This window comes from Bubalus bubalis, chromosome 17 (assembly GCF_019923935.1).
Source record: "Bubalus bubalis isolate 160015118507 breed Murrah chromosome 17, NDDB_SH_1, whole genome shotgun sequence".
Classification (NCBI taxonomy): domain Eukaryota; kingdom Metazoa; phylum Chordata; class Mammalia; order Artiodactyla; family Bovidae; genus Bubalus; species Bubalus bubalis.
The window spans coordinates 20,667,792-20,695,311 of record NC_059173.1 but is presented as its reverse complement, the minus strand read 5'-3'; the positions used below and the strand labels follow the sequence as shown (position 1 = coordinate 20,695,311).

Sequence of the window (27,520 nt, the reverse complement as noted above, 5' to 3'; positions counted from 1 at the left end):
CCTTCACCTGCTTACACATTACCATACACCAGAGAGTCTTCCTCTTTTAAGACTACATTTTCTTTTATTTGTAACACAGAAAAACACTCTTTCCCAAACATACCCATTTCTAGTCTCTAGCCTGAGTTTCTATGCAGTTGCACTTATTCAATTAATTAGACATAAAAAGACTTGAGAACAAATCTTTAACAATTAGTTGTGTACCAAGCATCCTTACCAATACTTTAAGTATTAAAACAGTAGAAGCAGAAATCTGTAAAACAACCCACTGACTCAATGAAAACTTGTATTCAAACAAATGCCCTGACACACTACATTTATTACTTGTGCTCTGCTTTATAGAACTGATAAACAGCTACAATCACCATATTTGTAATTGCATCACAACCAACACACCAAACTTGCCAAACCAGCTGACTGCTCTCATTGGACTGTAGAGTTGTCTCCAGAGTCCGTTCATATACCAACTGCTAAATGACTTCCTCCCAGTAAAACAGACCAGTCGGCAATGGAATGGTCCTAATTATTCAGTACTAATTGTTTTAGAAGGGCTGTAAAAGCTCTAGTCTATTTCCGAGTGTGATGAACGCTCAGATGAGGAGACCAAAATCTCAACAGATAATTCATGGGGGTGGAGGGGGATGCTAATGAATGAATGACCCCATGCTCTCACAGTGTATCCCAGACACTGAACTCCAAGAGAAGGAATCCTGCTGGCTGACCATGGGGAACCACTTTCACACTAGCTTCTGATAATTCGAGGGGAAAGGGTGAGAGTGAATCAGGGGAGAATGTGAAGGGTACAGGCCTGAAGCCTCGATCACCTGCAGTAGCAGAAGCATGCTAAGGCCTGCAGAAGCCCAGAGGTTACATGACCAGATCTCACGATCTAATTCTTGTCAATCTCTGTTCAATACCACCTGTCTTACACTAAGGAAGAAAAACCTGAATTCTAGTTAAAATGTGTCACAGATAATCTGTTACTGAGACTTAATCAAACATGGTCCTTTGACTTTCATTCCACAGTCTTGAGAAGAAAAGCAGAAAAGCACTAGACAATATACAGTAAGTGAATAAGCCCAACTGAGGTCGTGGACCTAAAACCCTCCTCCAGAACCAAGTTACCTGCATTTCCAGCACTTGTTTCAGAGGTGGTGCCGGAGGACTGGTGTCCCCCTCAGGGAGGGGAATATCCGCTCTATTGATTTCCTGCACCAAGTATGCTGTGGAAAAGTTAAACAAATTAGACTGAAAAACTTACTCCAGGACATTTCAGTGAGAACATTTCATGTCCCCACTTTTCCCAGGTCATCTAAAAACTGTCTAAAGGCACAAAAGTCTTGACTGTCCCAACTGACAGATGACTACTGTCACCTTGCTTCTGAAGATCTGTAAAGTAATTCTGCCTAGAGAGATCAGCATAGAGTGACAGTAACCTATATACATATTTTCTGAAATTCCCCGAACTTCATTACTAAAACTCTAGTTAAAGAACTTTGGAGTCACACTTGCCTCTGCCACCTGTAGACAAAGCAGAAAGTTAAGAACACACTTGGAAGTGCCAGGAATAAGCCACCAGAGATGTCAGTGTGAACTCCCTACAGATGCCATTAGGAAGAAATATATACCCATCAGGAAAAACACAACAACCTTTCTCAGCAAAGAGAGAAACCTCAGGGCAAAGAGCCTGGCTCTCCCAAGTCACCAGTTAGCTGTGATGCTTTGACTTAGGACGATTTACACTAGATTCATGAAACTCATACTCAAACAGCCAAAAATAACTTAAATTCTTAAGTTTACATGTTCAATTCCTTGAAGCATCCTTTTCCATAGGATAAAAGTCATAATACCTGGTAAAAAATCATTACCAGATACAATGTTTTGGAGAAGTCTTACTAGTTATTTTGCTAGGAAGGAAGAAGGAAGGAAAGGAGGGAGAGAGGAAGGAAAACAGGCAGAATGTCTTACCAATAAGGAAGCAATGGGCTTAAGAGCTTTTTAAAAATGGATGTAAATTTTTTTTAACCTATTTTACCTAATTTTGGGCTTCCCCAGTAGCTCAGCTGGTAAAGAATCTGCCTGCAATGCAGGAGACCCTGGTTCAATTCTTGGGTGAAGAAGATCTCCTGGAGAAGGGATAGGCTACCCACTCCAGTATTTTTGGGCTTCCCTGGTGGCTCAGACAGTAAAGAATCCGCCTGCAATGTGGGAGACCTGGGTTTGATCCCTGGGTTGGGAAGATCCCCTGGAGGAGGGCATGGCAACCCACTCCAGTATTCTTGCCTGGAAAATCCCAATGGACAGAGAAGCCTGGCAGGCTACAGTCCATGGGGTCGAAAAGAGCAGGACATAACTAAGCACAGAAGAGCATGGCACATACCTAAATTTACTTGATGGTTCATTTTCTTTTAAGTCTGGATTCTTTATGAAACAGTTTAAGCTACAGGAGAAGGCAATGGTACCCCACTCCAGTACTCTTGCCTGGAAAATCCCATGGATGGAGGAGCCTGGTGGGCTGCAGTCCATGGGGTCACAAAGAGTTGGACACGACCGAGCGACTTCACTTCCACTTTTCACTTTCATGCACTGGAGAAGGAAATGGCAACCCACTCCAGTGTTCTTGCCTGGAGAATCCCAGGGATGGTGGAGCCTGGTGGGCTGCCGTCTATGGGGTCACACAGAGTCAGACACGATTGTGGTGACATAACAACAACAAAGCTATAGGAAGCCCTGGGCATGTCTAATGTCCTGTCAATCCTGCCCTGTCTTTGAAAACTCATTCCAAATATACAACCTGCCCAATGACTCATACACGTGGCAAAGAAGGAAGTGTGATATTGCCCTGTCTTTCACGATCCAAACAAATGACTGGGATCGCAAACAATATGCAGAGGACTAGGCTGCTGATGATCCAAAGGTTTCTTTTGATCTTAAAAATCGCAGTTAAAAAATATGAAATCCACAATAATTAACTATTAGAAATCATTCTAAAAGTCACCTTTATCTCCCTCCTCAACTCTCTCATCCTCAGGTTTTTCTGACAGTGGCTTTGGAACTGTTCTCCTCTCTGTATTTCAATCAAAACTTCAAGGTTTGAACTGATAAAGACTATTTTATTTTAAAAGATGCTTGCTCCTTGGAAGAAAAGCTATGACAAACCCAGACAGCATATTAAAAAGCAGAGACATTACTTTGCCAACAAGGTCCCTATAGTCAAAGCTATGGTTTTTCCAGTAATCATGTATGGATGTGAGAGTTGGACCATAAAGAAGGCTGAGTGCCAAACAACTGGTGCTTTTGAACTGTGGTGTTCGAGAAGAGTCTTGAGAGTCCCTTGAATTGCAAGGAGATCCAACCAGTCAATCCTAAAGGAAATCAGTCTTGAATATTCACTGTAAGGACTGATGCTGAAGATGAAGCTCCAATACTTTGGTCACCTGATGTGAAGAGCAGAATCATTAGAAAAGACCCTGATTGAAGGCAGGAGAAGGGGACAATAGAGGATGAGATGGTTGAATAGCTTCACCAACTCAATGGACATGAGTTTGAGCAAGCTCCAGGAGATGGTGAAGGACAAGGAAGGCTGGAGTGCTGCAGTCCATCGAGTCTCAGAGTCAGACTTGACTGAGCGACTGGACAACAATAACATTTTATTTTAGGCTAAGATGTTAAAAGTTTTACAGATAAAGGAAGTAGCCTTGAGCTGCTGAGTTTTAACAGTTAACAGTCAGAGAACACTGATGTATGCAAAGGAAATAATGCCTGAGAAAAAGGAAATTACTAACCAATCTATCTACCACTTCCTACCTCCCTTGTACTCTGATTCAATTTTAAGTAATATATTAACATGTAACAAGTAATATATCAACATGTATAACAATTTTAAGTAATATATTAACATGTATATTTTAAGTACTATATTAACAAACATGTAGTTTGTTCTAAGTTATAACAAACTACAAGGGATTGGCTAAATAACTCATAGTATATTAATACCATAAAATACTATGCTGCCATTAAAAACAATGAATCAATCTGTTTACTGACATGAAAAGATGTTAAAGTATCATTCAATGAGAAATAAAGCTAATAACAAAATAACCTGATCATTATATATGTAAATCCTTAATTTTATAGATGAAACGTAAAAAGTGTGGAACGATAATATAAACCTACATAACAGTGATTACACGAATGGTGAGAATACAGATGATTTCTTTTTTCTTTTCTACGTGTCTAGATTTTCTAATTTTTCTAAAGTGAACAAGGTTTGCTTATATATTTAATTATATAAAATAATTATTTAAGTTATTTAAAAAAACTTACCCAATATTCGCTCCAGTTCTTCACATCGCTTCACCTCACCAACAAATTTTCTTTGGAAAGAACTTACATTCTGGTTGAGCTGAGAAGAGGGATGAAAATTTTGCTCTGAATTTTCTAAAATTTAAAAACAACTTCGATTTTATAAATAAAGTATGACTGCCAGGGTTTAAGGGAAAAGCATATCCTTGTATACTACTGAGTGGAGTATAAACTGACACATCTTTTCTGGAAAGCAATTTGGCAACTGTTATCCAAAAAAGTCTGGGGACTTCCCTGGTGAACCAGTGGTTAAGAATCTACCTTCCAATGCAAGGGACACAAGTTTGATCCCTGGCGGGGGAACTGCAAGCCCACTCACCACAACTAGAGTGCAGGCACCGCAGTAAAGACCCCGCTCAGCCAAAAAAAAAAAGATTAAAAAAAAAAAGCCTGAAAAATATCCTCTAGTCCAGAACGATCCCATGAAGAAATTCAGCCTCAAAGAAAAAACTATGGATATGCACAAAAATGTATGAAGAGGAGGATCAACTTCAAGGATAGAGAAAAAAACTACTAACCATGGAAAATTGGCTAAGGAAATCACCGTCTACATCCACACCGCGGAATACCAGCATTAAAAACAACCAATACATCAACATCAGGGAGGAGACACCCAGAAACCTGATGTAAATGAAAGAAGACACAAAGGGCCACAGACTGTGCGACTCCATTTCTATGAAACGTCCAGGCAGGGAAACCTAGAGGCAGAAAGCAGATGAATGACTGCCTGGGTCTCAGAGTGAGGAGGGGATGACCTGGAAATGAGCATAAGGGACCTTACTGGGATGACGTCATGTTCTGAAACTGGCTTGTGGCAACGGACACAGTACTCAGAAAATTTTCTAAAAACCAACAAATTGTACACTTGCAGCAGGTGAACTTTATGATACACATCAATAAAGTTGTATAAAAATTATGGGTCGGTAATATAATTGATTACTATACATTTATTAAAAATGATGTTTTAAATGATTAGGTATTTGATTATATTAAGAAATTATTATTAAAAATTTTAGGTATGATAATGGTATCTTTTTAGTGTCCTTACCTTTTAGAGGTACTTATTGAAATATTTATGAATGAAATAATATATCTGGGATTTGCTTCCAATTGATCTTGTCTGATGGGAGCTTTCTTTTTTTTTCTTTTTTGCACCATATGGCCTTCTGGGGTCCTGGTAGTAAAAGCACCAAGTCCTAACCACTGGACCACTAGGGAATTCCCGCCACGGGTTTATATTACGGGTATATAGCAATTCACTGTTTCCATATACTCTTCCCTCTACTTAGTATCTTATCATACAAAGCTTAAAACAACAAAAAAGATTATAAAAGAATATTTAATAAAATGAGGAAATTAATCACAACTTGTGTGTGGGAAGAAGGAGATTAAACATATTATCAGTGTGGGGCTTCCCAGGTGATACAGAGGTAAAGATTCCACCTGCCAACACAGGAGACGCAGGTCTGATACCTGGGTCAGGAAGATCCCTTGCAGGAGAAAATGGCAACCCACTCCAGTATTCTTCCTTGGGAAATCCCATGGACAGAGGAGCCTGGCAGGCTACAGGCCATGGGGTGACAAAGAGTCAGACACGAATGAGCACGCACGCATGCACACAGTATTAGTGTGGCTCCAATGATACAAAAATACCTATGCATGTACATTTTAAAATATTATTAGAAAAATAATGTTTGGCCAATGTTAACCAAAATGGTAAAGTGTACTTCTAGCTAATGGGATCATGGAAATTATTATCTTAGGTTTTCCAAATTTCCCACAATGGACATATATTACCATCACAACTTTTTAAATTACAGTAATTATTTACACTGAAAGGCATGTGGGGCAAGAATTTTATGTTTACTCCACGCAGCATGATATGGGGTTGAAAGTGAAAGTTGCTCAGTCGTGTACGACTCTTTGCCACCCCACGGACTATACAGTCGGTGGAATTCTGCAGGCCAGAATACTGGAGTGGGTAGCCTTTCCCTTATCCAGGGGATCTTTCAAACCCAGAGATCGAACCCAGGTCTCCCACATTGCAGGCAGATTCTTCACCAGCTGAGCCACAAGGGAAGCCCAGATGGTGTGGGGCACTCTGAAAAAGGAGAATTACAAACAGCGTGGCATGAAGCTGCTTGAACATCTACCCTAAAGCCTCAATTCTTGTTCAGTTTTCCAAACTTCTATAAAGAACTAACCAGAAGAAAGGCAAAAACTCTAATCTCACTTCTGTTTGTCACATTTGCACTCATTTCTGGAAGTCACACTAATCCAAACTAGTCACCACTTTCAAGTTCCTAGTGATTCAGATACCCTCAGCCTGGTTAGAACTAAGAATGAGCAGAGGAAGCCGCCCATCAAAAGCTGTCTATAAATGACACGGCTTCTCAGTTTTGATGTCTTTTTCTTCAATATCAAACACTAGTGAACTCAAATCGGACACCAGGGTTCCACAAATAGTAGGATCTTCGTGAAAAGGCAAATTTCTGTGGCAACAACGCACACGTGACTGGATATGACATCCCCCATCGCCAGCTTACACAGCATGGTAACTGGTTTTTTTCTGTTGTGTGGTTTCTTGTGTGAAGTTTAGCTTCTCTTTTCTTTTTAGGTGGTAACAGCACCTTAATTCCAGGCTAATGCTATGAAGTACATTTTAACACAGATTCACTTTAAGACTAATAATTAATCTAGAAAAACCAGCACAGGCTGCCTTGTGCTGTTTTCACCAGTACCCACACCTGTGATCCTGACAGACAGGAGGTAAACACTGTCCCCAGACTCCAGACCCTGAGAAAAGTGGGACGGCCTTGCCCTTTGCTGAGTCCTACTGGTGAGTTGAATCACCTTTCTTTTCCAGGTCTTCTCTTTGGCTATCGTTGCAGAAACTCTGGTCCTGCCTCTCCTCCCTTAGAAGGATCGCTAAAAGAAAAGGGGGAAGAGCTCCCACCTGCGCAAGCCAGAAAAGACTGGCGTCAGTGATCCCACCCGCTGAGCACAAAGTCAGTAAGAAACTCCAGAAGAGAACAGAAAGAGTCAGGTATGATGGAGCTCTCTGCTCTAGCTGCTTGACAGTCATCCTGAAGTCAGACACACATACACCCCTGAGCTCTGAACACAGAGCATCACACAATGTGAGCATTTCCACTTTATTTCACTTCTGAAAAAGATGAACAGCACTTTCTTTTTCTTTCCCTGATTTTCAGTTTAGAACAATCTCAACCGTCCTCTACTACCTAATGTAATGGCATTCAACAAAATTTGAATCTTCACAGCAATTACTGCATTTGTTCAAACCTCTAAGACTTCAGCTTGACTGAAGTCTCTTGGCCTGAGGACTAACAGGATGGAAGAAATCTATTATAAAGAAGGGAGCCTGTTTCTCAAACAACTCTTTCTTGAATCTCTCTGGGGCTCCTTATTCACAGTTCAGCACAGCCCCTGCCAGCAAAGTGGGCATCATGTGCTGAAGCCCAGGTGGCTCCAAGAACCAGGACAAGCTGGGCCCTCTCCGCAGCCTTACCTCTCATTCAGGAGTTTCTCTCTGACCTTGCAATTGCCTTGGGGGACCAACCCAAGGATCGCTGATATCAAATATTGAGTAGAAGAGTTCCCTTTTGAAACTACAGCACCCTCAGAAAGATGAAGGGAAACCAAAGCGATGAAAGGCGGGTCCCAAGAATTAAAGTGTTCACTCAAGTGACTTCGAGCTCAATCAGCCAGGTCCTGCTTCATAATCTCCTTTTCACACTGTTTTTTCCTGCATGGCACTTATTACAGCTCATAATCAGAGTGTGTTTGTTAACTCCTCCCAGATTGTGAGCAACAAAAACACAGGGACTTTGTCCATCCTGCTCACCCCGAGTCTCCAGCACCAAACTCAGCAAGCACTTGATACAAGCTTGTTCATTCATTCCACAAATGCCTATTAATGCCCACAAAGCCAGGGGCTGTACTTAGGAGTCAGGAATGAACAAGACTCTTACCCGAGGGGTTGACAGTCCATGGTGGAGCCAAACAAAAAAACAAATAAACAGATATATAAAACAAGTGCTTATTACTACTTGTTGGGGGGACAGCTCCCTTTCAACAAATTCTGACTCTACTTCTATTCCGTACGAGGTAGTGCTAGGTATCAATACATCACCAGGTATCAGTGAACGACAAAAAAATCCCGCCGCCAGGGAGCTTACACCAAGTTCATTCCTAATTCAGACTCCTGGCTCTTCCTGTTCCCTCCACCTGGGTCCGTGTCCCCCAGAACTTCCCAGGCCTGGCTCACTCCTCACTCAGGTCTCAGCCCAAGGACACCTCCTCAGAGAGGCTTCCCTGACCGCCCCTACCGGGGGCACCATCTCACCATCCCCTTTTATAGTCAGTACAGCAAACGTATTCCTGTTCACGTATCATTACTTAATATTCCTCCCCTCCTCCGTAAGTTCCAAAAGGGCTTCAAGAGGCCTTAACAGATTTTCTCTCCCGCTTAATTAGCCCAGCGCCTGGCTCCGAAGCATCAGATGGCACGACCCTAGCTGATGAAGACAAGCGTTCCTAACTAACCCAGCGAGGGCGGCCGCGGACCAGACATCCGGCGACCCTGGGCTCGGGCCCCGCTCTGCGGAAGCTCTGGCCGGAAAGTGGACTTCAGCTTCCCCTTCTGGGAAATGGGCGCCCCTGCCCAGGTGCCCGCGGGGAACGAGGCCCGAACGAAAGGTGCAATGAGGGAGCTTGGCGGGGAGCGACAGCCCGCATCTCACGGGCGACACTCACGTCTCGGAACTCGACCAGGCCCTTCTCGCCCAGGACGCTGAGGCACTCGTAGGCCGTGCCGGACTGCAGAAAGAGTTGCGCCAGGCACATGGTCTCGCTCCGGAACAGGGACCCCATGGCGGACCGGCCCGCGCCCCCCGGCGGGACCCGACGGGCGCCGGCGGCTCCGGGCTGCGCGGGCCCGCACGGTCAGCCGGGCTGACCCGGGGATCGAGCTTCTCCTGCGGCCTGGCCGCGGCTCCGAACCATGGGGCTCCGGGCTATAGCAGCTGTCCCCAGTCCAGCCACCGGGGCCGCCGCTCCAGCCTCCGCCAACGCCGCCCTCGGGGCCCCGCCCCCTCGGCTACAGCCGGTTCCGGTTCCGCCCCCACGCGTGCGCGCGCGCGCGCCCCGCCGGCCGACCAATGGCGCCAGGAGTTGCGGCCGATGGCGGCTGCTGGGACAACGGGCATTAACCCCGCGTTAGTGCGGGGAATTCAGGAATGCAGCCCCGGCCTGACCAAAAGCTGCCCCTCTCTCTGCCGTTCACAACTTTATAGGAGGAGTTTTATTGATTTTACGTGCTAGAAAGTTCACCCGACTAGAGTATTACAATTTTGTGATTTTTAGTAAAGTTACAGAGTTCAGCGTCTGGATCAATTTGAGAACGTTTCCATCAACCCCATAAAGATTTCTCCTGCTCAGCTGCAGTCAGTCCCCTTCTTATCCCCTAGGTCCCGATAACCACTAAACAACCTTTTCTCCATAGATCTGTTAAGACATTTCTTATCAACGGAATTACATCCCGTGTGGTGGTTTTCTCTGGGGTCCTGGCCCCTGTGCGGACAAAGCAGGGTCTGGTGCCAGGCTACTCTTGATAGGATCCTGCATACAGCAGCTACAGAGATCTCTAACAAGACGAAAATCGGATGTAAGCTTACTTAAAATCTTCTGACTTCTCCCACTTCGTTCTGAATAAAGTTCAAACTGCTTACTAGGGCCAGCAGACACACCACCTGGTCTAACCTCTCCCTTCCCCAAGCCCTGATCTCCACCCCACCCACCTGCCTTCTTTCTTTTTCCAGGTTGGTGCACTTGAACTTTCTGACTCTTCCCTTCTCTCTGCCTAGAACACCCTTCTCCAGGGCCTTCTCAAGATTAGCTCCTACAAGTCTCAACTCAAATGTCTCTGCTTCTAAGAGGCTGGTCCTGACCACTAGCAGAAGTGTCCCTACCACCCCACCCTAGGCAGTCCTGTTTTATTTTCTCCATAGCACCTACCACTGTCTGACATTATCTTGTCTATGTTTATTGCCAGTTTTCCCCCAGTAGAATGTAAAACTTCCTGGACAAAAAAAAATCACCTGCCATTTCGGTAAGCAAAGGATGTCACAGCCATCAAGCCATTAGCCACTGCAGCCGCCCCCAAGGGTTCATCCTGAGGGGATTCAGAAAGGAGAAAAACAAGTTACCGGTCCTAAATAGTTAAGATGCATATCTAAGGAATAATTTCGACGAGCCCAGACTCTTCCACCTTCCCACGCATGGAAAAGTGTTGCAGAGAAGAACCAATTCTGACTCCCATGTTTCAACTGTTTCTTTGACTTGCTTTTCATTGCTGTTGTTATTATAATCATTCAAAATGGCCTGTCTCAGAGGATGCTACGCCTCTGCCTGTTAAACTAAAGTGCCTTTGTTCAGCTCAAAGAGAGACTCTGACCCTGAGCACCTGTGAATGGCTGTGAGAAAAAAAAGAGATTAACACATCCCTTCCTGAGGCTGGTCCTCCGGGACATGTACTGCAAGCCTGATGGCCCTTTCTACTTTACCTCCTCATTGCTTTTCCTTCTCTATTCTGTCTTTTGACTTTAGTTGCTCGTGGCTTCTCTCTCTGGTCTATAGAAGAACCTGGCATCCAGACCTGGACAAGATGGTTATTTTGAGACATTAGTCTGCCATCTTCTCCATCAGCCAGCTTTCCAAAAAGTCATATTCCTTGCCTCAACACCTTGTCTCCAATTCACTGGCCTGTCATGAGGCAAGCAGAGCGAGCTTGGACTTGTCAACAAATGCACTAAAAATCATTAACTTGTGATGGCTGTTCTTTGTGATTACAGTAATCTTTTGATGTTCAACTACATGTTTTTCCTTCGACAAAAACTCTTGTATATCCTGGCTCCTCCCTTACCTTTTTCAGCTTCACAGCAATCTGAGAGGCTGCCTTCCTGAGCTATAGCCCTCAGTAAGATCCCCAAACAAAACATAACTCTCAACTTTCAGAGTTATGTTGAAGTTATTTTGTTTTGTTTCAGTCAACAATTCTACCAGACAAGGGACATTGTCTTGTTATCTCCAGGGTTCAGGGCAGTAGTAGATCAATAAATACTTCCCAAATGCATATATGAACATATAAACTCTATATAGTAAGGTCTTCCCTGTAGCTCAAATTGTAAAGAATCTGCCTACAATGCAGGAGACCTGGGTTTGCTCCGACCCTAATCCCCTTCTACTGTCAAAGTGAGTTTTTCCCTTCTCAAGTCCAAAATCACCCTAACAAAGCCCACCAAATCAGGCTAAATTCCCTGTCATTTGGAAATTTTACATTAACTTCGCAGAGCTAATTATGCTAACTGCCAGGGAAAGACTCTGAATCACTACAAAGAACCAATCAGTTGGGTATTTCCTTTGCTTTAATAAAAGACAATTTTCAATTCCTAGCGGGTGTAATCACCTCAACCCACAGAGATCCACATCCAAGAAAGAGTGCAGCAGAGTGGGGAGAAATTCAGTGTTTCCGTGATGTTGTGGACTTTTAAAAAAGTATTCACAACCTAAAAGTGGAGAGTTGTGTTTTATTTGGTGGGATTTTTTAGGACTTCAAGCCCAGGAGACAGCGTCTCGAGTGACGCTGAGAGATCGGTTCTGAGGAGCAGGGGGAGGAGTCAGGTTATAAAGAAGTTTGCAACAAGGGGAAGGTAGTTTGAACATCAAAAGATTATTGTTAATTAAGAAAAAACAGATATCTCAAGTTAAGGAATTTAGTGATTTTTTTTATGTATGGCAAGATGCAAGAGTCTGGGCTCACTGAAACCATTCCTTTCATACGCATCTCACCTATCTGGGGCCAGTATCCTGTTTTCACATCCTGACCCTTCCTTTCCTTGGTCTCACCACAGGGAGCGGCTACAGTCTTGGCTGTTAGATAGTAGGTATTCTCTTTCTTCCTGAATTCCCTTAGGGCTCAACAGCTCACACGGAAGGGCTGCAATCGCTATAACTGTGACATCTTTATTTACTGATACGGCAGCAAACACTATTTCACATCATATTCTGAGATTCCTCAGGGCTCCACCGTAGGGAGTGGCTACAATCTTGACAGCTTCTAGGTGGCAGGTATTCTTTCCTTCCCGAGTTCCCTTGGGGCTCACCAGCTCACCAGTCATGGTAGCTGCAATCAGTGATCACTGTGACATCCTTTGTTTACTGATATGGCACAAAATATTCCATTTCTCATTGTATTACAAAACAGTAGTTTGTAGTGCATGGGTTTGATCCCTGGTTGAGGAAATAGAACCCCACAAGCCACATGGTGTGGACCAAAAAAAAAAAAAGATGCAACACCACGTTGTACATAGCACCAGGATGTCAAGAGATACTCAGAACTCAGAGAGAGAAGAGAATTGCTTTAGAAAATTCCATTTACCCACGGTGCACAAAGTCCATCGGAAACAATGACTAAATTTATCTAGCCCACCAAGAAACCTCACTGGAGGTGGCAATGTGGCCACATGGCTGTGGTTGGAGATGGCCGCTCCGCCCCTCTCCCCATGCTGCATCGTGCTGTCTGTCCCTTTGTAAGAGGCCCCAGGAGGAATTTCTCTCAAGACTCAACTAGGAAAAACTGTACTTCATTGAAAGCCAGATTATTTTTTAATCAATGGTCCCCATGATTCCTATAGCTAATCATATTTTGAATTTTTTTGCAAACTGAAGACTATATTAGGGACCTACCTTTATTAAATGCAAGGTCATTGGCATGTTTTTTCATGGGCTTGTGTTCACTCCTGGTTTTGTTTTACTTACCTCCTATGTTAGGTCCTTTCCCCTAACCCCTACATCTTGCCTCATCCATTTTTTTTGGATTTTCGTATTATACACACTTTTTAAGACTTCAGAAATGGACTATTTCCTGCCATATCAAATATCTCCTGGAGAAGGATATCACAGCCATGAGCAGTTGCAGCCCTCCAATGTGAGATGGTGAGCCCTAAGGGGATTCAGGAAGGAGCAGAGCACCTGCCATCTAGCAATCCTCAGACTACGGCCACTCCCCACGGTAAGCCCTGAGGAAAGCAACCTCAGGATGCAAAGACACAGAATGTGCATGCATGCTCAGTCATGTCTAACTCTTGGCAGCCCAGTGGATTGCACACTGTAGCCCACCAGGCTCCTCTATCCATGAAACTTTCCAGGCAAGAATACTGGAGTGGTTTGCCACTTCCTACTCCAGGAGATCTTCCCGACCCAGGGATCAAACCCTGTCTCCTGTGTCTCCTGCATCAGCAGGTAGATTCTTTACCAATGAGTCACCTGGGAAGTCTAAAAACACAGGGGAGTGGCTCTATTTAGCTGAAGTACATTTGAAGGAATGATTTCAGTGGGCCCAGACTCCTGCAACTTCCCATACATAGAAAAGTGCAAAACCCCTTAACTTGGGATATCTGGTTTTAATTAACAATAAGCTTTTGATGTTCAAACTACTTGCCCTTTGTTGCAAAACTTATATATAACGTGACTCCTCTCCTCACCTCCTCAGAGCAATTCTCTCAGGATCATTTGAGAGGGTGTCTCCTGGGCTTGAAGTTCTAAAAATTCCCACCAAATAAAACATAACTCTCAACTTTGAGGTTGTGAATATTTTTTAAGGCAACAGACTTTAATGCCTTTCTAATCCTTTCTTTGGAATAGTGGAAACTTATAATTTCAACAGAAATATATAAAAAATTCAAAAACTCATTCTCTATGGTAGGAATAACATTTGGACCAAAACTCCTATGAATTTCATAATCTGTGATGACCTAAAGTTCCTAATTACACTTATTGACACAGTTGACCCTCTGATGCGTTTTGCTCACTCTGGTGCATCGGTGAGAACACCCACTCTGAATTGCTTTGAACGTTTGGATCAGTACATATGTGAATTTAATTTGTGGAGCACCTAATAAAATGTTCTATAAAAATAAAACATTTCATTTATTAAGATTTTACAGAGAGGCACACAGGAGGACAACAAATCCCTGACGTAGAAGCTGATGATCTGTAAGAAGTCAGACGGTAGTTGAATTCTAAGCTTTGTGTATTCTGATCCAGGGGTTACTGAGGAATACAGCTAATATGATGAAGGATACCAGTAGTAAGCTCTTGGCAACACACTGAGAGTAAGGCTCTCCTGCAAGACAATAAATCAAACTAAGCAACTTTTTTTTTGTCATTATCATCATCATCATTTTTTAAAACTTTTTATTTTGTACTGGGGTACAGCCTATTAATAATGTTGTGATAGTTTAAGGTGAAGAGCAAAGGGACTCAGCCATACACATATACATGTATATATACATATATAGATGTAGCCATTCTCCCCTAAACTCCCCTCCCATCCAGGCTGCCACATGACATTAAGCAGAGTTCTCTGTGCTGTACAGTAGGACCTTGTTGGTTATCCATTTTAAATAGAGCAGTGTGAGCAACGTTTTTTTGGTCCTGGGGGCATTCTTGGCTGAGCCATACAGCCTATGGGATCTTAGTTCCCTGATCAGGGATCCAGAGATCAAACCCACGCCCTCTACAGTGAATGCACAGAGTCTTAACCACTGGACCACCAGAGAATATCCAGGAATGTTGTTATTTCTTAACTTTTTGGGTAACTAGGTAGAAATAAGCCAAAACATAAATAGTGATCATTTCTAAATGGCAACATCTGTACATGTTTTCTTTTTACAATTTTGCTATACGTTTTAACTTTCCTGTGACATTTATACTTTTTTCAAAAGTTTTTTAATTGATGTAACATAATGATAACCATTTTAGAAAAGGGCTTTACCTACCTCGATAATATTGGGTCAGTGGATACAGAAGTTGTGGCCAACAAACCTCATTTCTGTTACAGTCGTACTCTGTATAATTGATCTGGAATCTACAAAACATTTTAGAAGGTTACAATAGCTATAACAAAACATGCTTTTGATGAGCTGCATCAAAACCTGATTAAAGGGCTTCCCTGGTGGCTCCAGTGGTAAGGAATCCATCTGTCAACGCAGGAGACATGGGTTCAATTCCTGATCAGGTAAAATCCCATGTGCCTTGGAGCAACTAAGCCCGCATGCCACAAGTACTGAGCCTGTGCTCTAGAGCCCAAGAGCTGCAGCTACTGAGACCACATGCCTAGAGCCTGTGCTCTGTAACAAGAGATGTCACTGCAATGAGAAGCCCGCAAACCAAAACTGAAGAGTAGACCCTGCTCTCTGCAACTAGAAAGTCCTCGGGAGCAGCAGTGAAGACCCAGCACAACCAAAAATAAACAAATAAAATTATTTTTAAAGACTCATTTAAAACTTGATTAAAGAAGTAAAGCTTTTGTTTGTCTTTTACTTACTCAGCAGCACTACGTGGCATGTGGGATCTTACTCCCCCCACCAGGGATCAAACTCATGCCCCCTGCAGTGGCAGCACGGAGTCTCAACCACTGGATCACCAGGGAGGTCCCTAAACTTCTTAGTTTTGAACATATGTTTTTCTGCTTCCTGATCATGTCACTGAGATCAGCAAACAGATTACCTTGTAAGGGGACGGGGTAACTGTGCGGGTATCTTAATAAACTGGACCGATGCACCAATGGGGAAGAGGTCAGCCTTGTCCTCACAAGTCAGTCCACACTGGAACTGCCAGGTCACGGAGGAGAACCTGGGAGGGAAAGGTCACGCAGGCGTCAAAGCCACCGCTCACTTCTGGTCTGCTAAGAACACCGGGTAACTGACACAACAACATGAGCTGGGCTTCTCCTATACACGGTTCACGTTTTCCTGGTGCTGCCTTTCCCCCTTTGTAGTACGGAAATTTTCAACTGCACACACAAGCTGAGACAGCTGTGTAATGAACCCTTGTGGACCTACCACAGGCTGCAACAACTACCAGCATTTTGCCAGTTCTGCTTCTTCTCTTCTCCCCCGTCATCTCATTTCATGCTGGTGCTTTTAAAGTTCATTTGTTTTATCACTTGTTTGTCTCAAACAATAGTGTAATAGTAATAACAGCAGCAGCAGCTAACAATTTTTGAGGGCTTTCTATGTTATTGCTGCCTTTTTGCCTATCCCTGCAGCCCTTTGCTTTTCTTCTAGTAACTGCGCCCCAGTTTTCCCTAGAGGGAACTAACTCTCTCCCACTCTGTCGAGCAGACGAGAGGGGACTCACCTGAACCTAGGAATGTGCCCATCACCTACACCCGGTCAATCAGATCTGTCTACTCTCCTGGCCATAGTGATTGGCTCAGAATGGAGCACATGACTGAAACTGAACCAATGAAAGTCTTCCTAGACCATTTTTGAGAAAGATGGGGAAACGAGGCACCCTCTTTCCACCGGACTTGCTAATCTGATATAAGCCTGAAGTTGCTGGTGTTCTTCTTTGCCACCTCCTGAGGAAACTTCCCTGCGAATGCACACTTAGCCTCAATGCCATCATACCTAGTCTCGACGCCAAGTATCTCCTGCTGAGTCATCCCTTCCACGGCGCCAGCATCGGAGAAGAGGATGCGGATGTTCAGCTGCGCGGGAACATCCAGGCAGATGCCACTCACGTTGCTGTCAGGTGGGTCTGCGCCTGCATCAAGGGCATCCACACCTGGAGAGGTGTTAAGTTGTGCATTTTGGAAAAAAGAATTTCGTTTCTGTTCTCCTACAGTACTGTAATGTAACCCCCCAAATTGGAAATATTATTAGGCAGGAATCAGAGGATTGAGTCTTTAATCTCTAACAGGCTCTAGTTACATGCCTCCCATGGCTTCCCTGGTGGCTCAAACGGTAACACGTCTGCCTGCAATGCAGGAGACCTGGGTTCGATCCCTAGGTTGAAAAGATCCCCTGGAGAAGGAAATGGCAACCCACTCCAACACCCTTGCCTGGAAAATCTCATGGATGGAGGACCCTGGTAGGCTACAGTCCATGGGGTCACAAAGAGTCGGAAATGACTAAGCAACTTCACTTTCACTTTTCGTGTTCAAAATGTCTCCTTGGGCTTCCCTGGTGGCTCAGTGGTCAAGAATCTGCCTGCCAATGCAGAAGACGCATGTTCAATCCTGGATCCAGGAAGATCCCACATACTACGGAACAACTGAGCCCATGAGCCACAACTACTGAGCCTGTGCTCTAGAGCCCATGAGCTGCATCTACTAAGCCCACGTGCCGCAGCCCGAGCGCCCTAGAGCCTGTGCTCCACAACAAGAGAAGCCACAAACGAATAATTAAAAAAAAAAAAAATAGAGACTTAAAGAAAAGTGTCCCCTGTATGTTAACTCAGTCACTGGAACTTTAAAATCTTTGACTCACCTAATAAAACCATAAATTATGATTCAGTTCCCAAGCTCCTCATTGACATCCACCCAGAGTTTGAACAGAAATATTGACTTGTAGTAAAAGACCTTGAGACTTATTCTGTGCAGTCACTGTTCTAGTAAAAGCTTGTGTAAGACATTTAGAATCCATACTAACAACTTTAGTTACTATAGATCAAATAGTTCAAAAGCAATTTCCTGGTGTGCTGCCATAGCAGTAATACAAATGGAAGAGGATAAAACTGGAAAAGAGATGAATTGCCATTCATCTCGAAAACTGGCCTCTGCGGGGGTGGGAGGAGAAGAAACAGCAAGGTCAGTCGCAGGATGTGGATGGCAAGCCTTAGGGTCACTCTGGGGGGATTTCTTTGTTTCTTCAGGAATCAGGAAGGCTGTCACCAACAGTTTCGTTCTCCTTGATACATGGGCTCAGCACTGTTCCTCTTCTGCTCATTAACGAGGACCAGGGTTGACCTGCAGCTTAGATACGAAATACAAGCTAACAGCTTCCACCATGAAGGCAGCACAATGCCTTCACCTCTGATTTCCCAACTCTGGCTTTCTGTCTTGAAATTTCCCGTGGTTTTTACTTCTTCGGTGCTTTACTGACCCCTTCCCTGCATCCCACGGGCACCTCCATGGCCCACCTCACTGGCCGACAGGTTAACAAGGAGTTGACAAGCCCCGACCCCTCGGTTCTACTTCCAGATGAGGACCTAACTCTGGGCTTAGGGTCTTGAGCAGAAGTGGGACAGGCAAACCACGTTGCTGGCCAGACCCCACTGCCTGCGTCAGAGAGTGGTCAGCAGTACCTCAGCCAGGCATACATATTACTTGATCCCTGGCCACCCCCAGGGAAGAGGACAGAGGGGGTTGTAATGATTCAGACCCTAATCACGACAGGTGGGGAAAGTTCAGGGGCATGTGTCTGGTTGGTCCTTTGTATGAATCCCAACCTGATGAGCTGAAGTGACCTCGGAAGGTGTAGAAAGGGTAAAGACAGGACTCGGTGTTTGGGGGCAGGGGGAGGGTTTGCACTCCCAGCAGCATCCACAGGGATGGGAGGGGACTTAAGAAAGCAGATGCTGCAGCGTCAGATAGCTCGTTCAGGCCCCAAGAGGCAATCCCAGGAAGGACAGGAAGAAAAGAAGCTCTCTCTGTATTCAAAGTGCCTTTATACACTCAAGCATGCACGCCCAGTCGCTTCAGTCATGTCTGACTCTTTGCGACCCCATGGACTGAGGAGGCTGGCGGGCTACAGTCCATGGGGTCACAAAGAGTCGAACAGGACTGAAGCAACTTAGCATGCACACATGGACTGTACCCCGCTGGCCTCTTCTGTCCATGGGATTCTCCAGGCAAGAGTACTGGAGCGGGCTGCTGTGCCCTCCTGCAGGGGATCTTCTCCACCAAGGGATCGAACCGCAGTCTCTTATGTCTCCTGCATTAGCAGGTGGATTCTTTACCACTAGTGCCACCTGGGAAGCCCTTTATGCATTCCAGATTCCCTGAGAAATCAGAGCAACGCTACCAGACTTGCTGGCTGGGAGAAGAGAAAAAGCTAGGAACCCTGGGTTTAGCTCCAGCTCTGCCACAACAAACTGTGACCTCAGACCACCCCTGTGAGCCACAGCTCAGTGACCAGATGGACACTCTGTAACTGGAGTGGAAATCGGGCTCATTGGAGCTAAGTCTGTTCCATGTACTCCCCGCGGTATATCTCTTCTTCACACACCAAACCCCTGCATATCTCTTCACACACCAAACCCCTGTGACCTCAACACTCGGAGCAAATGCCTCTGACCAAAGACGCTGGAACATCAAATCTTTTTATCTGGCCTTGGTGACCCCACTATTATTAGCTCTGTTATACCTTAATTTCTTTCTTTCTTTTTTAATAGCTTTATTGATATGCCATATAGTTCACCTACTTAAATTTAAATGTATAATTCAATTCAATTATATTCACAGAGTTATGCAACCAGCAGCAGATTCAACTTTAGAGCATTTTCATCACCCTCCCCAAAAGAACTCCTATACTCACTAGCAATCACCCTTCCTTTCCTTCCAACAGCCTGAGCCTTGGGCAACCACTAACCTGCTTTCAGTGTCTATAGGTTTGCCTTTCCTGAACACCGCATTATAAATGGAATCCTACAGTATGTGCTCCTTTGTGTCTAGCTTCTCTCACTTGGCACAATGTTTTCTATCACCTTTTAAGTTAACAAAATTGCTTTTGTAAATTATAAAACCAGTTCTCAACTGTCCATATTGCTGGCAATCAAAAATAGGAATGCAGACTGACACACACTCAAAAATCCTTAAATTTCATTAAGACTTCCTTTTCCAAAGACCATTAGCTTGTAAAACAACTGGGCAATTTGAACTTCCTGTAGATTTCCTCCTTAAAAAAAAAAAAAGCCATTGTGAATAAGAGGTAAAAGACACAAAAAGCCTCCTACCTGGAGAGCTAACCTCTAAACAAATGTCTGTTGGATCACAGCAAAGAAAGACGGCTGCTGAGTCAGGCTTTAATGCCACATCTGACGCTACATAGTCAGAGCAACCGAGGAACATCTTTCACACGCGTGCAGCTTTGACTTACGTATTATTTCAAGCCAGCCATCACTGAGATCGTTGTAATTGGAGTTGCCTCTCATTGCAACATGAGTCACTTGTACTAATGAATCAAGCAGTTCAACAGCATTCTCCCTGCAAGAGAGGAAGACACTTCTCAGCTTCTGACCAGCAGGTCTTGTCCTGAAGTCCTTTCTGAGGGTGTCCAGGTTGTGCTTGCTGGATGCCTAAACAAAAAAAAAACTGCCAGGGGATCTAGGCTGGGAGTCTCACCCCTCAAGGATGGTCTTCCCCAGATGAACTTACACAGCAAGGGGAGGATGTATGGAAGCAATCTCTCACTTCAGACTTAGAACATTAGTAACTTACACTAGAATCATGTGCAGGCTCCTTTGGGTGTCAAAGAACTTGGCAGGTGGGTAGATCACATGTCAAGTTACCAGGATAAGTTCATGGGCCAGAGTGACCCCATAGTAAAAGGAACCTAAATAATTAGCTAGAAGTTTGAGCTATGAAATGAGGTGAAAAGGACTTCTCTGGTGATCCAGTGGATAAGAATCTACCTGCTAAGGCAGGGGACAGGGTTCACCCCCTGCTCTGGGAAGATACTATACGCCGAGAAGCAACTAAGCCCGTGCGCCACAACCACTGAGCCCGCATCCTGCACCACTGAAGCCTGTGTGCCTAGTGCCCATGCTCTGCAATGAAGAATCCCCCCTGCTCGCCACAGCTAGAGAAAGCCCAAACACAGCAACAAAGACCCAGTGCGGCCAGAAACAAATTTTTAAAAATTTGGTTTAAGATTAAGAACTAGAACTTAGCATCTCTCTTGTTCCAGTGACCTCACTGGAGGTACAAATCTTATGAACCACAAGGGAGAGACTTTGACTGTTGACTCAGGCCTCACACTCTTCCATCAGGGGCCACTGTGGGTAACCTATTCCCACACTTTCTCTTCCCTTCTCAATGTCACCTCAACTTATTTTCTGCTCTTCAGAGAAGTACACCACTTGGGATATATTTCAGATGAGATGGGTGTAAGAACGAAAGTGAAAGTGGTAGTTGCTCAGTTGTGTCTGTGTTGCTCAAATTTTGCGACCCCATAGACGCATGGAATTCTCCAGGCAAGAATACTGGAGTGGGTTGCCAGTGTATTTCCTTCTCCAATACATGCAATCAAAACCACAATAAGATACCACTTCACATCTACTCAGTTCAGCTCAGTCGCTCAGTCATGTCTGACTCTTTGCGACGCCATGAATTGCAGCACACCAGGCCTCCCTGTCCATCACCAATTCCTGGAGTTCACTCAAACTCATGTGCATCAAGTCAATGATACCATCCAGCCATCTTATCCTCTGTCATCCCCTTCTCCTCCTGCCCCCAATCCCTCCCAGCATCAGAGTCTTTTCCAATGAGTCAACTCTTCACATGAAGTGGCCAAAGTATTGGAGTTTCAGCCTCAGCATCAATCCTTCCAATGAACACCCAGGACTAGTCTCCTTTAGGATGGACTGGTTGGATCTCCTTGTGGTCCAGGGGACTCTCAAGAGTCTTTTCCAACATCACAGTTCAAAAGCATCAATTCTTTGGTGCTCAGCTTTCTTCACAGTCCAACTCTCCCATCCATACATGACCACTGGAAAAACCACAGCCTTGACTAGACAGACCTTTGTTGGCAAAGTAATATCTCTGCTTTTTAATATGCTATCTAGATTGGTCCTAACTTTCCCTCCAAGGAGTAAGCGTCTTCCCAAAAAAATAAAGTCTGACACTGTTTCCACTGTTTCCCCATCTATTTCCCATGAAGTGATGGGACCAGATACCATGATCTTAGTTTTCTGAATGTTGAGCTTTAAGCCAACTTTTTCACTTTCATCAAGAGGCTTTTTAGTTCCTCTTCACTTTCTGCCATAAGGGTGGTGTCATTTGCATATCTGCGGATATTGATATTTCACATCTACTAGGTTGGCTATTATTCAGAAAACTGGAAAATAACATGTGTTGGCGAGGGGGAATTCCCTGGCAGTCCAGTGGTTAAGTCTACAAGCTTCCACTGCAGGGAGTAAGGGTTCAATCCTTGGTCAGCGAACTAAGAGCCCTCCTGCTGAATGGCATGGCCAAAAAAACAAACAAGTGTTGGCAAGGATGTGGAGAAACTGGACCCCTTTTACGCTGTTGGTGGGAATGCAAAATGGTACAGCCTCTACGGAAAACAACATGGCAGCTCCTTAAGAACCGAACATGATGATCCAGCCATTCCATTGTTGCGCACACACCCAGAAGAGCTGAGAACAGGCGCTCAGACAAAAAGTGACCCAAGGCTTTCAAAACACAATTCACAATGCACTATTCCACAAATGTGGAAATGCCTCAAATATCCATCAACTAAGGAATTAATAAATAAATGTCACATATATACACACACACACATATAAATATATATATATATATCTCCATACAATGGAATATGATTCAGTCGTGAAAAAGAATGAAGCACTGACACAGGCTACAAACATGGATATCTCAACAACAGAATGCTGAGTGAGAAAAGTCAGATATAAAAATTCACAAAGTATAGGAGACCATTTATATGAAATATTCAGAATAGGTAAATCCATAGAGACAGAGAGTGAATTGGCTGTCGCCAGAGCTGAGGGGAGGGAGGAATAGAGAGTGATTTCTAAAAAGTACAGGTTTCAGGGATGTCCTTGGTGGTTCAGCAGCTAAGGCTCTGAGCTCCCAGCACAGGGGGCTCCAGTTCAATCCTTGGTCAGGGAACTACATCCCATATGCTGCAACTAAGACCTGCTGCAGCCAAATAAATATATATTTTTTTAATTAAAAAATAAAAAGTATAGGTTTCATGTTGCAGAGACCAAAATGTGCTGGAACTAAACAGAGGTGGTAGTTGTACAACATTATGACTGCACTAAATGCCAGTCAACTATTAGAATGATTATGTTGTGTGAATTTTGCATCAATTAAAAAAAAAAAGAATGCATATGAATATCCATAAATTTTCCAAACCCCACCCAGATAATTAAATGGGAAATTCTTTATACATCATGTAACAAAGCTTAAAAATTCTTTAAATGTTAATCACCAATGACACTTAGCTCCAACCCTTTCTCTGATTTTCTAGGAATGTGGGGTCCAATGATGTGAACAAACTTCCCAGGGAAATTTGCATAAATACGGATGAAACTTCCGAAAATGTCTATTTGCACTTATGCTGATGTTTGAATCAACTCTAAATTGTACTGGAAGTTTGTACTGTTTTTTGTTTTTTTTAATTTATTATTATTATTTGGTTGCGCTGGGTCTTTGTTGCTGCATGCGGGTTTTCTCTCGTTGCAGAGCACATGCTCACTATCTGTGGCCTGAGGGTTTAGCTGCTTCAAAGCATATGGGATCTTCCTGGACCAGGGATCAAACCCGTTTCCCCTGTATTGGCAGATGGATTACTAACCACTTGACCACCAGGGAAGTCCATGAAGTTTGTACTATTTACTATCACTTCCACATAAGTTTCATTCAGACTGAAGTTTTTCATGCTGTCTTTAATACTCATGGTGGGGAGGGGGGGTGGTGAATTAAATTTAAGCAAACCACTCAAAACGTAGATAAATCCATCAGTGAGACACTCACCTAAGCTTAGTACAGTTTTCATTAATTCCAACTTCTAAAAGGCACCCAGATAGTACATTTTCTCCAAATAAAATGGGTTTGAGAGTTGCTGTTGAACACAAACTCCTTCCGGCTATAAAATAAAAAGATTATTCTCTTGCTATTTTTGCAAAACAAAAGTAAGTAAAAGATTTACCTCAAAGTTTTTCTTAAAAAAAAACAAACAAACAGAGAACAATAAGCAGAAATAGCTTCCAGTTCTCTAGAAATGAGGTCATTGTTACTCTAATCCTTTGAAAGCTGAACAAAGGCTACTTTCTGTATCAAAATACCTGGACAGGGATCAGGGGTTTATTCTGAACCTGAAATTTAATGCCTTCTGGCACATGTGGGTAATTACCACTGATGCAAAGATTTTCCATAGTTTGGAATGAAACTATTTTCCTGTCTCTGATTAGCACCATCTTGGGTTAATCAATGACAACAATGACAATGGACTCTCCAGCCACTTTCACATTTAAATCTCTCTTATTGAAAATCAGCACTTCAAGTGAAAACAGTTAACATTTTTTATAGAAAGAAAAAAGAAAAGGAAGCTGCAGAAGCATGGAAAACAACCACCCCTAGGCTAAATAAACACACCAGGCTTTAAAGTAATTGGTTACTCGATCAGATTCAAAATATGGCAATATTTCCAATTATAGTTCACCAGCTGCTGCTGTTGCTAAGTCGCTTCAGTCATGTCCGACTCTGTGCAACCCCATAGATGGCAGCCCACCAGGCTCCACCGTCCCTGGGATTCTCCAGGCAAGAACACTGGAGTGGGTTGCCATTTCCTTCTCCAATGCATGAAAGTGAAAAGTGAAAGTGAAGTTGCTCAGTTGTGTCCGACTCTTAGCGACCCCATGGACTGCAGCCTACCAGGCTCCTCCGTCCATGGGATTTTCCAGGCAAGAGTACTGGAGTGGGCTGCCATTGCCTTCTCCGCTAGTTCACCAGAGAGCTAGTCATATCATCAAATCAGATTACCAGGATACCAAAGGTGTAAAGTTGTGACATTATTTGTCCCGTTGGTGCTTAGAGCTCGAACAGGCTTGCCAAGTTGGTAACCTAGACAAACACAACACACAAGAATGAGCATCTTTCCCTCTTAGTTTATTTCAATGCAACAGGCGCTAGCTCGTCAAATAACAGAAAGAAGGAATCCACAATGAAAGGAAACATGCGCTCAACGTTCTTTTTCAGAATACCCTCAAGAGAAGGACATCAACATCACTCCTTTCATTTGTTTCGTTTTTTATTGAGGTATGAAGTGAAGTCGTTCAGTTGTGTCCTACTCTTTGCAACCCCATGGACTGCAGCCTACTGGGCTCCTCTGTCCATGGGATTTTCCAGGCAAGAATACTGGAGTGGGTTGCCATTTCCTTCTCCAGGGGAACTGCCCGGGCCAGGGATCGAACCTGGGTCTCCCGCATTGTAGGCAGGTGCTTTACCAGCTGAGCCACAAGGGAAGCCCTTTTACTGAGGTATAGTTGATTACAGTGCTGTGTTAGTTTCAGGTGTACAGCAAAGTGACTCAGTTATAGACATGTTCTTTTTCAGATTCTAAAACACAGATGTTAGTGTGGTTTTTTGAAGACACTTTTAAAGTGAAATCTGAGAAATGAAAACTAGGCAGGAGTCAGTCTTAGAACTCTCACCTTGGAGAACAATAAGCTGCTGGGCAGGCCAGTTCATGAACACTCACTGAGTGATTAGTACGGCTTATCACAGGGGCTCATAAAGGAAACTTAAAACCAGAGTAACTTTCCCATGTGGCCTTTTTCCAGTAAACTAATTCAACCCCAAGGTCTGATTTAGCTCCTATTCCCATCCATTTCCTAGTAATCCAGCTTACGGTTTCCACCTTTTTAATGTGAAAAAGTTCACAAGCACAGAAAAGTTAAAAGTAACACCATGAACCTCACTCAATACAGCCACCACCTAAAGTCAACCACTGTTAACATTTAGCTGTATTCTTCTTAAGTAAGTGTTAGTCATTCAGTCATGTCCGACTTTTTTTGATCCCATGGACTGTAGCCTGCCAGGCTCCTATGTCAGGAAATTCTCCAGGCAAGAATACTGGAGTGGATTGCCATCTCCTTCTCCAGGGCTCCTGTAGGGAAAATTAGAATGGACGCCTCAAGTCCAAGGGAACCCCTGGGCCTATTCATTACCAGAGTGTTCCTCTCCTTTGTAAAGCGCCTCTGACTGCTAGATCATGAGCCATTCAGGGCCCACTGCTCTTCTGATCTTAACATATCTAATGTGCACCCCAAAGATCTTTCCTTCAGGATAGATAAAATATTTCCCATTTTTAGAAGCTTTATAACACCAAAACACAAATTTCAATAAAACACCACAAACAATATATTAATTTATATTAATAAGAAATATAAAGATATTTGTCTTATCTATTATAAAAGTATATATATTTGGGGTGAGAGGGGCAGGACTATTTGAAAATAAGTTGTAGGCATCATGACACTCACATCATGAAAGCTCCATCAGACATCTCTCAAAACTAAGGATATTTCCCTACATCATCATGATGTCAATGAGTGACTTTCACTTTCACTTTGTTCATATAAATTGGGATACCATCGAGGTTCCTGCATGGTGTTTGCGTTTCCAGCATTACACCCAACCCTTCCCAATAAGCGGCCTCCCCTCTGGCCATGGGTCTAATCCTGCCAGAGTACACTTCATGCTCATGTCTGCCTCCTTGGCTTCCCCCAGGTTATTCCTATCCCCAGCACCCTTTCCAATTATCTGTTTCTCAAGACACAGTCTCCTCCACGCAGCCCACAGTGGAAACACACCCAGGGCAGGGTTCTGACTTGCTCGGTGCTTTTCCTCCAGCCTAGGAGCAAAACCTGGCATGCGGACTTTCCTGGTGGTCCAGTGGTTAAGAATCCGCCTTCCAACGCAGGGGCCTTGGGTTTGAACCCTGGTCGGGATCCCACACGCCTCAGGGAAACTAGATCCCACATATCAACCCAATACACCCAGAAAAATAAATAAATATTTTTAAAAAAACAAAATAAAACCTAGCACGTGCTGGACATTCAACACTGTTCCTTAGTGATGCAGTCTGGGCAAATGGTCAATATTCCACTCCCCTGAATCCTGGAGCAACTGACCCTAGTAACCGACCTCGTTTGTTAATTATCTTGGGTCATTCACTGTAGTTTCCTGTGACTTAGCGCCGTCAGCTCCAAAGAAGAGAGTCCCTGAGGACAGGGCCCATGTCAGATAGTCCTTGAAAAACCCCATCCAGCCTCAGAAAGTGCTAGAGAGACACCGTCTCTCTATACACAAGCTGTGTCTCTGCCTGATTGGTTCTGGCTCTTGATGTATTCTTTGTTGACGAGAGCATCAACATTTCTCATATATTCTGACAGGTTTTCTCAGAAACCTTGTCAAATTAAGTCAGTGACATAAAAATTCTTAAATTTCAGGAGCCTGGTCTCTTTTTTTTCCCCCTCAGTTACCTTGGAGTTTATATAAACTAAGAGAAAAAGGTCATAATGTTTTCATGCAGTACAT

General features: G+C 43.8%; 2 protein-coding genes across 9 annotated transcripts in view; both read right to left on the bottom strand.

The window, feature by feature from the left end:
- Positions 1–9,487, bottom strand: part of ATP6V0A2 (ATPase H+ transporting V0 subunit a2) — a 40,898-nt gene extending 31,411 nt beyond the window's left edge. For both annotated transcript variants that reach the window (XM_025267784.3, XM_044930277.2), the window contains exons 1-3: positions 9,142–9,487; positions 4,327–4,405; positions 1,126–1,223 (exon numbers count right to left, since the gene is read on the bottom strand). In XM_025267784.3, the coding sequence (XP_025123569.3) occupies positions 1,126–1,223; positions 4,327–4,405; positions 9,142–9,258 (294 nt within the window). In that variant the 5' untranslated portion in view covers positions 9,259–9,487. The remainder of the gene's footprint in view (positions 1–1,125; positions 1,224–4,326; positions 4,406–9,141) is intronic.
- Positions 9,488–14,349: 4,862 nt separating this feature from the next.
- Positions 14,350–27,520, bottom strand: part of TCTN2 (tectonic family member 2) — a 28,733-nt gene continuing 15,562 nt past the window's right edge. For 3 of the 7 annotated variants that reach the window (XM_025267780.3, XM_044930278.2, XM_006041396.4), the window contains 7 exons: positions 24,962–25,042; positions 23,954–24,065; positions 20,331–20,437; positions 16,860–17,016; positions 15,955–16,080; positions 15,225–15,313; positions 14,350–14,569 (listed from right to left, as the gene is read on the bottom strand). In XM_025267780.3, the coding sequence (XP_025123565.3) occupies positions 14,466–14,569; positions 15,225–15,313; positions 15,955–16,080; positions 16,860–17,016; positions 20,331–20,437; positions 23,954–24,065; positions 24,962–25,042 (776 nt within the window). In that variant the 3' untranslated portion in view covers positions 14,350–14,465. Of the gene's footprint in view, positions 14,570–15,224; positions 15,314–15,954; positions 16,081–16,859; positions 17,017–18,007; positions 18,206–20,036; positions 20,130–20,330; positions 20,438–23,953; positions 24,066–24,961; positions 25,043–27,520 lie in introns of those variants that run through there. The other 4 variants (XM_025267778.3, XM_044930279.2, XR_003104267.2 and 1 more) reach the window with 3 other exon arrangements.